Source organism: Folsomia candida, unplaced genomic scaffold (assembly GCF_002217175.1).
Source record: "Folsomia candida strain VU population unplaced genomic scaffold, ASM221717v1 Fcan01_Sc032, whole genome shotgun sequence".
NCBI lineage: Eukaryota > Metazoa > Arthropoda > Collembola > Entomobryomorpha > Isotomidae > Folsomia > Folsomia candida.
Window position 1 is genome coordinate 1,069,046 of NW_019091224.1, and position 12,529 is coordinate 1,081,574.

The 12,529-nt window shown below is 36.7% G+C and overlaps 1 protein-coding gene and 1 long non-coding RNA gene across 3 annotated transcripts; both read left to right on the forward strand.

Moving 5' to 3' along the window:
• Positions 1–782: 782 nt before the first annotated feature.
• Positions 783–2,626, forward strand: LOC118439248. 2 transcript variants are annotated; one of them, XM_035860385.1, is made up of 4 exons: positions 783–975; positions 1,060–1,286; positions 1,364–1,783; positions 2,170–2,626. In XM_035860385.1, the coding sequence occupies exons 2-4, from the start codon at positions 1,077–1,079 to the stop codon at positions 2,290–2,292; spliced, it is 753 nt and encodes a 250-aa protein (XP_035716278.1). In that variant the 5' UTR covers positions 783–975; positions 1,060–1,076; the 3' UTR covers positions 2,293–2,626. The 2 variants fall into 2 exon arrangements, with proteins under 2 accessions (XP_035716278.1, XP_035716279.1); XM_035860386.1 differs by having other exon boundaries at positions 783–1,286.
• Positions 2,627–8,121: 5,495 nt separating this feature from the next.
• Positions 8,122–11,122, forward strand: LOC118439246. The gene is made up of 3 exons (XR_004837307.1): positions 8,122–8,230; positions 8,597–8,661; positions 10,364–11,122. It is a non-coding gene; the product is annotated as an uncharacterized LOC118439246 (long non-coding RNA).
• The last annotated feature ends 1,407 nt before the right edge of the window (positions 11,123–12,529 follow it).

Below are 12,529 nucleotides of genomic sequence, written 5' to 3' on the forward strand. Positions count from 1 at the left end.
TATACATACATGTATGTATACATGTATGTATATAAAATAAGGCTTATTTAACAAGCCATTTGCGATTCTTGCGGAATTTTGACATCGGAATTGATCCCTCAATCATTTTGCAATTGGCACGACGAGGACAGGAGGACAGGCCCTCGTCAAATCGACCACATTCATACATACTTTAAGCATTAATCCTATTAATCCACAAGTGCAAATATTTGCGGAAGAAATTGCAAAGTTCAACCCAGCCGAATGACGAATGTCGTTAACTAAATATTTATTCATCACGATTAAACCTCCCCTCGTGTTCATCGGATAAGGAAACAAAAGACACTCTTCAGAGTTGGTAGAACATAATAAGGAATTATGTGAAAGAGAATAAGAGAATTGGCAAATAACTTATACACACTTTTTTGTATGTAAATATCGATTTAAGGGAAAATTGTATCGGGAAAGTTCCTCAACTTCTCATACCTAAGGATAATACATAAAGAATGTGGCCAATTTTCGCATATAGCATCGTGACCTCTAAACACGTGACCCCGTGTCATAATTAGCATGTAAGAAATATAATGTCTTAATCTTTAAATGTCATATCCTTTATGCACGTCCTCCCTCTTGGCTTTCTCCACTCCACTAAATACATAAGCACATTCGTCGTAGTTTCTCGGTAGCATTTATTTATTTGTTGATACCTATCCCGACCACAATTTAGTAAACTATTGATTTGACCCAACCCAAAGTTATTGCGTTGTTGGTTAGAAAAGTGTAATTTGTGGGCAGTAGTTCATAGTGGTCGAGTTACCTACACAAGCTGATGGAAATTTCGCCTTAAAAATTCAATTGGTACAATTGGCAATTATTTTTAATCGGTTTATCACGGATTTAGATTTCACGATTGACAAGGATTTATTACCAGTGGGTGTCAAATATTTAAGACGACAAGACACTAATTGGTGGGACTAAAATTTGTTAAAACTGTAGGTATGTACAATCCGTTATTTTGCAGTCCCTGCTCTCTTTAAGCACTTAATTTTGGTAATGATTTTGGTCACCGACCGGTAACAGATTGCCACTACTTTGCAATGTCTGCCGGAGTATATTTCCATCACGGTCGTCCCTCCGGGAAAGGGGGAAGTTCACCCTTAATGTTGGGAGGGTATCGACAGTGGAGAAGTTGGACGTCGGTAGATTCATGGACGGAGACTGACCACTTGTCCGGCTCCACGGAACCCACGGTGCGGCGCATGATTGCGGCACTTCTTAACAAACTTTGTACTTCTCAATTTGCGAAGGTTACATGTTACGAAATTTATCGTAACTCGCGATTCGTGAGTACGCCCATTCTAACCCTGTAAAATTCAAATTGCAGATAATTCTCTACGGGGGCCGATTACCCCTGAGGACAAATCCTAATGCAATCTCCCCACTAACAAAGGAGCTATCTCTCGATGGGGTTACCGTCGTTTTGGAAATTTCCAAGCAGGAGTTCCTCCTCGGACAAAGTATCCCTTTCATCATAACGTCCCAAGGAGAAAGCAGTGCCGTAAAACGAGTCAAAATATCCCTCACGAGAACAATCTCACACTCGCAAAAAGTACAAAGATGCGTCGAACAAGAGAGTGAAGTACAAATTTCGTCCGAATCCGAAGTCATGGATTGCCTCGTTTTTCGAAGATTTCTGAAAAGAGAATCCTTCACGAGAAGTGGAAAGTTGTCGCAGGGCAAAGATCCAATTCCCACGTTTGCCTCGGATGACGAACCCCATTTAAGAATTCGCTACTTGGTCGAGGTTTGTGAATGGAAGTCTCCCAGCATATTTTCTCCGAGTTTACGCAATTTAGTGATTAATTGATATGAAATTCGCAAAAGACACGATCTCCAAATGGGCACGTTTGACGCAGATATTTTTTACGATGAGGAGAAATTTGATAAATTATGCTTTCAAAATTTACTCAGAGATTCCTCTTCTTTGAATGCAAGTATATCTGCGAAACTTGTCCATTGTTTAATATTTAGTGTATTTTGCAAATATTTTGCAAATGTCCTACGTACGAATTAAATTTGTAATTGATTAACACTAATTTGGTCAGAGTCGGAGAGCATACGCTGGGAGACCTCCATTGTAAATTCAAATGACATTAGTGAAGGTCATGGTGAGTGCTTATTTTTCTTTAGGTCAAGCTGACCACCAGGGGACATAATGTGGACGTGAAGCAAATGGAGGCCATCATCGGGACCGAGGTGGTTTCCAGTGATCGTAAAGAAATGGAGGGAGCATCGTCATCCATGCTACAGTAATATGGGTTGAATATGTAGCTCCAAAATATCGTTATAATTAGTTGGACAACTGGGGTCAATGTAGTCAAAATTATTTTTATAAGATTTATCCCGAACTAAATACCCTTCTTACCATGTACTCTGGCATATTTATAAAATATTCGAATTGTAAGAATATTTACAGATATGTACAGATTTTACTTTCAATCGTAGTAGGTTTAGAGCTTGCACTATGCAAATATACATAATTAAGCCAACCTTTTATGTGCATAAATGAGTAACAATTATATTAAAGTGAATTTGTTAAGACAAAAAATTGAAGAGTGGAATACATGTAGAGACAAAAAATGGAACAATCTGGAAATAAAACATATACCTATTTACATAAAGACACTCATTTAATTAACAAGCAATTTTAAAAATGGTGAATTGATCTCTATTATATTTTACACAATTATATGTAAATACGTGCATAGTTTGCATAAATATTTACTCGAATCCGACAGTCAGCTTACATAGCTAATCCTAAGTTATCTTTCAGTACACTCCATCTATCAGTATTAGTCGTTAGTTATCAGTCAATGGTAGTTGTCTCCTGATATGCCCCAGTCTTCCATCCATTCAAAGCATAAAAAAGAGAAAAAAAATGTAGCATGCATGCCTGGGCCCGCTACTTCCGTCACAGTCTTTTTGATGCAGCCCCGGTCAACATCACTGAAACGTAGCTCCTGACGTTTGTTGGAAAATAAATTTTTTGTGCAAATTTCTGCTTCAGGATGTCGTCCCCCCCAAAGAGGAATAGGTAAGCCTGCTATTTATGTATTTTGCTTGGGCCTTTTTTAGTTAAATATCAGAGGAAATTGAAAAATCAAAGTAACACACTGGCCAAAACTGAGTTTTGGCCAGTGTGACGACGTGGTCGCGCACATATTTTTTGGAGATGATGTAATCGCTCCAGTACTTAAGTATATTTCTTTTGGCCAGTGTGACGACGTGGTCGCACACATGTTTTTTGGAGATGGCGTGGCCACTCCTACTTTCTACAAAATTCTTTGAGATTAAAAATTTTCTATTACATTATTTTTATCAGCAAAGAAGTGGGTGATGCCGGTGGACAGCCCCCAAAGAAAAAGAATAAAATTTCAAGGACGCTTGCTGATCACTCTAAAGCAATCAAAGAAATACGAGATTTGCTAATTAATCCGGTTAAGGATGGGAAGTCAAAGTGCGACGACGTGGTCGGGGACGTAATGCAGAACCTACTGAATATAGACGGAGGTATATTTTTATTTAATTGCTATTTTAAAACGAGTTTAGTAAGACAAAAACATTTTTGTAGACATAACAAATCAGCCTGAAGATGGTGCATCTCAGGACCTTCTTGAAATACTAAATGTGAACCAGGTTGAACCAGAATTTGGTCCTGATTTGAATGGAGCTGTTGCCGAATCTTTTACAAACTTATCAAAAACGGCCTTACCTAAGGAAAAGTTTGATGAAATTAAGAAACTATTTCTAACCCCTCAAAATTGCAAACAACTGGACGTGCCGAGAGTGAATCCGGAAATTTGGGGTGTGTTATCGCCTAAGATTAAGCAATCTGATTTTCAAAATCAACAAATGCAAAGCACTCTGTCATCTTCATCGGTGGCATTGGCTAAACTTTCTGAGAAAATTATGCAGAATTCAAAACAAATGCCTTCGAATCTTAGTCAAGATATTTTGAGGCTCGCTATTCAGGCTGCTACCCTAAATTCAAGATTATTTCAAGAGTTAAATATCAAACGGAAACAAGAAATCAAACCATGCTTAAATAATGACATTGCGGCAGTGTGCAACACGCCTTCCACGCCAGAGCTACTTTTTGGAGACAATATTTGCGAAACCATTAAGGCAACAAAGTCTGCAGCAGCGGTAATGAGATCTTCAAGTTTTACACGGACATCAACTGGTTCGACTTTTGCAAACAGGAGCAGAGGAAATTATTTTCATTCCAATAGAGGCTCGTCTTTAAACTTCAATCGGGCCTCCTTCGGCAGAGGAGGCCTTCGCCCCCAATACCGCTACAATTTCAACCAAAGGGGATCAACGTTTCGACCTCTACTGAGACCCTTCAGGCACCACCAGTAGTAAGTAGGGCTAGGTCACTTAGTTTACATGTTGCCAATTGGCGTAAAATTACAAAAGACAAAGAGATTTTAGCAGCAGTTGAAAATTATAAGATTCCATTTTTGAGTTTACCAGTACAAGATAAGCCTCCTACACCATTTAAATTTTCAAAAAATGAGCTTCCTCATGCGGAAAAAGCTATTCAAAAATTAATTGAAACAGGTGCCATTATCAAGGCTGAACCATGTGATGGTCAGTTTATTTCCAGAATATTTTTAGTACCTAAAAGAGAACCTGGTTCTTATCGACTTGTAATCAATTTAAAACACTTAAACGAATTCGTTATTTCGCCGCATTTTAAAATTGAAAGTTATAAATATGGTATATCTCTGATTGAGAAGGATTTTTATATGGCGACAATAGATTTAGTAGATGCGTACCATGCGATTCCGGTGCATCCGGATCATCAAAAATATTTAAGATTTGAATTTAATAATCAAATTTTCCAATTTACATGTCTTCCTTTTGGAATTTCTTGTGCTCCAAGATTATTTACTAAGATTTTCAGGCCGATCATGGGTTTACTAAGAAATCAAGGCAATATTTCCAATCAATACTTGGATGATTTGTTATTACTTGGGAAATCTAAATTGGAATGTCTGAGAAATATTAGATCGACGAAACTTCTGCTTAAATGGCTAGGTTTTTCAATCAATGTCAAGAAATCTAAATTAAACCCTGATCGTGTCGTGGAATATTTAGGGTTTGTTTATGATTCAAAATTAATGCAAATTTCGTTACCAGATCGTAAAATTTCAAAAATTTCTTCACTAATACATAAGTCGTTTAATGCTCCAAGAATGGACATTCAAGATTTGTCCAAGTTGACTGGTCATTTAGTTGCAGCCTCTCCGGCCGTAAATTATTCTGCAATTCATACTAGGGATTTGGAAATGTTACGCAATGCAGTTTTAGTCAATGTTATCCCTGATGATGATACAAGTACAGTGTCGAAAGCTCGGAAAATAAACAAATTTTCTTTACTCAACCATGTCTTCCGAGAATACTCATTCAAAAAAAGTTTTAGTCAAGTCCAATGGTAATTATTTGGCAAAATGCGAATTAACAGAAGAGTGCAAAGTTCAATTGAATTGGTGGTTGGCTATTTTACCACATAGCTATAATCTTATAAGATCTCAAAAGTATTTAGTAACTTTGACCACTGATTCTTCAACCACTGGCTGGGGAGCTCATACAGATCTCGAAGTTACAAGAGGTTTTTGGTCTCGAGAGGAGCAGTTCCAACATATTAATACGCTCGAATTAATTGCGGTTTTGAATGGATTAAAATCCTTGTGCAATAATCTGACTGGCTGTAATGTATTGATTCGTAGCGACAACACAACCACTATCGCATATATTAACAAATTTGGAGGTTGTCGTTCCGCAATTAATTTAAAATGGGCAAAAGCACTTTGGCAATGGTGCGAAGAGAGAAATATCTGGATTTTTGCTTCATATATTAAATCTAAGGATAATTTTATTGCTGACAAAGAATCCAGACAAGCAATTGATGAAAGTGATTTCGCACTCGATTCTCGGTCATTTAACTTGATTTGTCAGACTTTTGGAAATCCGGTGATAGACTTATTTGCAACAAGTGCCTCTACCAAATGTCAAAGATTTGCATCTTGGTTTCCTGACCCGAATTCCGAGGTGGTGGATTCATTCACTATTAATTGGTCAGAATTTTTCTATGCATTTCCTCCGTTTTCTCAGATATCAAAACTGTTGCGTAAAATAAAAGATGATAATGCCATTGGCATTGTTGTCGTCCCTGATTGGTCCTCTCAATCATGGTATCCTCAATTTTCAAGGCTGCTAATTTCGAACGTCCTTGTATTAAAAGCAAGTAGATATGAATTAATATCTCCATATACTAATTCTTTTCATCCTATGTGTAGGAAAATGAATCTTCTGGTAGCTGTTTTGTCTGGCAATCAGACAAATTTCCCGAGAATGTAACTAATTTGCTAAAATCGTCATGCCAAGATTCAACGTGGAAGCAATATCAGTCAAATTTTAAAAAATGGGAAGTTTTTTGTGTAGAGAATAAGTCTTCTGTTTGGAATCCTACAATTAATTCTGTTTTATCATTTTTAGCATCTCTGTTTGACAGTGGTTTAGGCTATACAACGATTAATTCTATGCGCTCGTCCCTATCTACGATTATCGGTAAAGTTGATGGTCAAAGTTTGGGTTCTCATCCATTAGTTTGTCGGCTTTTAAAAGGAGTTTCAAATTCACGTCCTCCTAAACCTAAATATCAACAAACTTGGGATTCTGACTTGGTTTTAAATTTTTGCAGAGAGCTAGGTTTAAATACTACACTAAATTTATTTGATATGTCTTTAAAATTAATTGCTCTACCTACCCTAACAACAGGTCAGAGAGTACAAACCTTGTCTGCTATTAATGTATCTAATATAAAACTTCTTGGCGATGGTTCCTGCGAAATTGTAATCTTAACTAAATTAAAATCCACGAAGCCGGGTGATGCAACTGTGTTGTCCTTACCCAAATTTACAGATAATAATTTGTGTGTTGTTAATACTTTAACCCATTATTTGACTATTACTAAAGAATTAAGACAAGATGATAAACTTTTTGTGTCCACAAGGCCACCTCATCGAGCTGCGACTCGTGACACATTAAGCCGTTGGTTAAAAACCGTTTTACTTAAGTCAGGGATTGATGTAAATATTTACTCAGCTCATAGTTTTCGACATTCCTCAACATCTAAGGCAAATGAACGAGGTGCTTGTATTGATTCGATTTTTAAAGCTGCTGGATGGTGTAATAATTCTAAAGTATTTGCAAAACATTATTGTAGACCTATTGTAAATAGACATGAGTTTGCTAATGCAGTTATGAACATGTAATTTTTTCAACTATTGGTTGTAATAAATATTTCAACTTTACATTTTCTCATGAAGCTTTGTATGACTACCATTGACTGATAACTAACGACTAATACTGATAGATGGAGTGTACTGAAAGATAGTTGTTAATTATCCGAGGGCGGCCCGAAGGGCCGGCCGACAGATAATTGTAATTATCTGAAGTCACACGGAATCTTGAGGTATTAGTCGCCCTCCCACCTCCCCAACAATTGCACATTCATTCGAAAATGTTGGCTTTGGATTGTGACGGAAGTAGCGGGCCCAGGCATGCATGCTACATTTTTTTTCTCGTTTTTATGCTTTGAATGGATGGAAGACTGGGGCATATCAGGAGACAACTACCATTGACTGATAACTAACGACTAATACCTCAAGATTCCGTGTGACTTCAGATAATTACAATTATCTGTCGGCCGGCCCTTCGGGCCGCCCTCGGATAATTAACAATTATTGCTTTAACTGATGCATGTATGTATGCATATTTACCTATGCATGCATTAACCATATACCTTACAACTCTCCCCATCCCCTTATCACCATTTTATTCAACTGTAATCAGCATTGCATCCTTTTCCACATCCCAAATATCTGTATCCTTGCTGCTAAGTAAGAATCATACATATTCCAGCTGGAGAATAATAATTATTACGCGTATTGTATTAAATGTATGTATATATTTAACCAAAGCTTTAGGATACATACATTAGTTTGGTTAATTCACTGGGTTATATACTTTTTTGATTGATTGATTGAAGTTTATTAACAGTGTCGAACGAGCGTCAGTACAAGTACTGGTTTTCAGCCCTGGACAACGTGATTTTGATTCAATATTGATTTCGGTCATAAAGATCCATAAGCACGCAATTTAATGTATACGGAATATATCAGTAAGTGGTTTTATATTTATTTTTTTAATATAATTTACTATCAGCAATTAATAAATATGTTGGGTACTAATTATTGCTTCGAATCCTTCGTATGTAGTTTACGAAGAAATAATGAATACTCTCAATATATATTGATTACAGTTTTGTTTACTTGATATTCATAATTAGTTAGATGGGAAGTCCATGGTAAACTTATATTTTAATTGACCATGACAACAAAAATTTCAAAGTCAAAAATAAAAACACTATTTTAATTTATTAATTTTTATCTGACATCATTTTTAATCTAAATAAATCTGTAAACAATAGCATATTATGGGCGAAGATATGGGACCACATAATTTCAGCTTCAATTATTTATTATAGGTTGCGCATGCTGATGTGGAAATTTGTAGAGTGAACCGAAATCGGAAAATACATATTGCAATCTGGTGAGCATTTTATTAACTCCTTCATACATATGGTGTGCCCCCTTATTCGCCGGACTGATTTAAATTGTATTAATTTTGTAAGAAAACGCATGAATAATTTAAATCTCTTTATGTCGTCGTAAGTAGTAACTAATGTACCAACAAGAATTGCATATCAATAATATGACCCAACAATTAGTACAAAATAGCACGAGCCGAATATGAGGCATTCGCTACTTCCGTTTTTCACTACTATGAAAATGTGGCCGATTTTTACAAGAAAATGGTCTGGCAAAATTATGGAAGTGAAGGTCACCCAAATTAAACTATTTACGGTATATTGCAAAAGGTATGAGGTAACAAAAACTGCGCCTATCAAAAAAATTCCCCGACGCCCGGTGTCACAGTCGTCTCCCAAAAACATGAACGCCTGCGCAAACGGAAGCCATCCACTCCTCACTGCAGCGTTTCCTGAAAACTCGAACTGTCCCACCACGGTATAGGAAATTAAAGCAGAATAATTACTGATAAAAAAAACAGAGGGATGCAAAATACCTAAGTAAAAATTCTAGTGACAAATCAGGACTACGAAAAATTTATGAGAAAGTTGGATCCAGATTTTTGGTTATTTTCGACGAGAGATTTTTCACACTCGATACATTTGATGTACCAATTTTACAATTTTCCATGCAGATACTCGCAGTTAAGTAAAATATGAAGAAAGAATGATTAAAAAAGCAAGATTTTTCACGAGACGCTTCGTTTGGTTGGTCATAGTCGAAAACGGACACATTTCTGAGCCCCGTATATCGGAAGGAACCATGACTTCAGAGGGTTATCTGGATCGGTGCATTCAACGGCGCCTGATTCCCTTCATTTATGGCCATAATGGGCAAGACATTTCATTTCGGCCGGATATGGCAACTTGCCTCTGGTGGAGAATTGTTGTGAGACACATTGGGGCGGAAAAAGTTGATTTTCGACCTATGGAGGAAAATGCTTCAACTGCTCCGCAAGATGGAGGAATTGGACGAAATCAGGCTTTATCCAAACAAGTATATACCCGACGACGAAAACCAGTCAAGAACATTAAGGGATTCGGACGGATTAGGGGTCAAATCATACAAAGTGTGACCACAAAGTCGGGAAAACAGGTGATGGACAGCGCTTGGAGAAAGCTGTGAGAAATTGGTTTCAAAGCGGTGGATGGGGCAAATTGATTTTAACCCTACTTGTTCAATGTATTAACTATAGTTACTAATCAACCTTTCTTAATTTAGTGTATCATGAGTCTTAATAAATCATTAAATCGAGAGTCCGGCGAATAAAGGGGCACACCATATATACATTAATGTACATACATATGTATCTAAACGTAAAAATCCGGTAGTGTGGAGTCACGTAAGTACGTACTCCATACTGGTAGTAATTTCTTACCGGACGAGTAAATAGATGTTTGTTTCTGATTGATAATTTTTTAATTATTAAAACACTACCAAACGATATTGCTAATATTACGATTCCGGTAGCGTCGGATGTGTACTCCGGCCAGTAATGATTTAACACCAATTTCCTAAGAGTGTCTCATGACATGTTAAATATCTCTCTTTTATACATGTAAATATTTCAAATGTTAGATCGAGCTTAGGCTAACAATTAAGGTTTAGATTATATGATCGTAATTTCTAACCTCTAATTGGTTTATTAATTTATTTGTGCCTAGGAAATTGGTCTCTTCAGCTAAAAACGAACAAGCAATGCATCCGGTCGAGCAATTCTACCGCATCAATTATGGCGCTTCTCTCCTTGTATTTGGGCTTTGGAGCTTTTTCGCAATGGGAAGAGATAAATTGGCAGCACGTGGGCGCCGATGGCGAACTTCAGAATCTTACTTGCATCTCCTAGAATTTCTCGGAGGCTGGATCGGAAGTTTGTGTGCTCAAATATTGTTTTGCCACAAGATAAGGAAGACAAGTTACCAGTTTGTGTATTGGATCATTGTTATCTTTCATGTTATATTTATGACGAAAGAGTTATTTTATTGTGTCGGGAGCGTTTGGAAAAGTGGGGAATCCATCAGAAATTGAGAAATTGTGTACGGTTGACGGTGGCGGGCTTGAAATGCACATTGTGCAAAATCTACGTACACGTACACATATACTACGCCGTACGTAACCGCCTCAATGTTATATATATATATATATCGCTCCAATCGTTTTGTTCGTATGTCTGTCCGTCCGTCAGCAGCAGTGTTCCGAACGATACGATATACCAACATTTCATATCGTATCGTATCGTATCGTATCGAATCGGTGGTTTGAAAACTTTTCGATACGATAAAGCGTCTCGTTTCGTATCGTATCGAATCGATACGATATCGACTCCATATCGTATCGTATCGAAAATCGTCGATAAGATACGATATATATCGATTTTTAAAAGTCGAATGCTAAAAGTTGATATATTAAGATGAAATTTTTTAGTCTAAAAACGACTCTTCAACAGCAAATGCACGAGAATTTCAAAATTTGTATACGACTTGTCCCACCGGTCCTGAGGATAAAAATTAACGAGGATATAATTAATGAGAACAAAAATTTCGAAAATTATAGGAAAAATTCACGCTAATTAATGGAAATTAATTAGTTTGAAAGTATTCCAACTATTTAATGTTATAATGGAACAACTTGATAAACGTAAAAGTCAAGTATTAAAGTAGGATTATATTACGGACGGTTGGAGCGATATATATATATATATAACATAGTGTTGTCTGTACTATCGTAAGTATCTAATTCAAGATCTATTTGAAGTAACCTGTATTTAATTATTGAGAACCCAATATTTTTTAATAGTGTCAATTTTTCGACCTTAGACCCGGGATTATATAACTTATTTGTTCAGAAGTAAACAACAATCTTGTGATTAGGAGAGGTAATCATTATCGATTTTTTTGCCGTCTTATTTAAACTAGAAAATTGACTTTGACAAGACTTGGAAAATTAGAGAGGAATATTTTTTGGTAGGAAATTGTACGGAATAATTCATAAGACCCGTGGGATATGTGAAGTTAGGGAAAATAAAACAAATAAATGTACATATTTATATAAAGAGTCAGATGGAGAAAAATAATTGCAAATTAGTTATGGGTAAATAAATGAAGGAAAATTTATCATGAAATAGTATGCCAGAACCTAATCCGATTTTGGATTGGTATTGGTTTGCAATTAAAGCATATTGTGAATTTTATGTACCTAGAAAATAAGTAAAAGTATAAAAGACTGTGTGATTGATGGATGAAAGGATGGCTGGATTTGCGATTGGCGGTTGGTGGTGGTGGTGGTGAAATTGGGTGCAAAAATGTGCCACCAGAATTCGGGGCAACTGTGGTGCCCATTCTTAACCGATATTTGATGAAATTGTCAAACAAAAGTTATTCCATGCAAACACAAAGCCTTCATCACGGTTTGATTTCCCAAACACTAGGTTTCCACAAAGCATGGCAAAATGCTCGCCGGTTCGATTTGGCTGATTTTTTGATATGCTGTAGCCCTGATGGTCCTGAACAATGTTCAAGTTACCTTCAAACCAAAATTCGACCTGCATGACCTTGTTTTAACCCGTCAAAGGTCGGCAGGTCAAGTCTCACGAAGCCCCACATATGGGGTATCGTTGAAAAGGTCTAGGCGGGTGGATTCAGAATATATATACTTTGTGGTCTGGGACCACCCGCTGAGGAGAAGTTCACTTATGTCATGGGTACATGAGTTATGAGTACATGTCGCGGCTTTTGACTCCATGGCCACAAACGTCGGAACTGTGGCGATTTGAAATCGTCATTTTGACCTATTTTACGCCATAACTAATAACATGTAAAATTTGAAAATTT

What these genes read in the sequence shown, in the direction of transcription:
- LOC118439248 (XM_035860386.1), top strand. Translation starts at nt 1,077, where the DNA reads ATGTCTGCCGGAGTATATTTCCATCACGGTCGTCCCTCCGGGAAAGGG. An exon ending in GTACTTCTCAATTTGCGAAG is followed by an intron (nt 1,287 to 1,363) that starts GTTACATGTTAC and finishes TTCAAATTGCAG; the next exon opens with ATAATTCTCTACGGGGGCCG. An exon ending in GAATTCGCTACTTGGTCGAG is followed by an intron (nt 1,784 to 2,169) that starts GTTTGTGAATGG and finishes ATTTTTCTTTAG; the next exon opens with GTCAAGCTGACCACCAGGGG.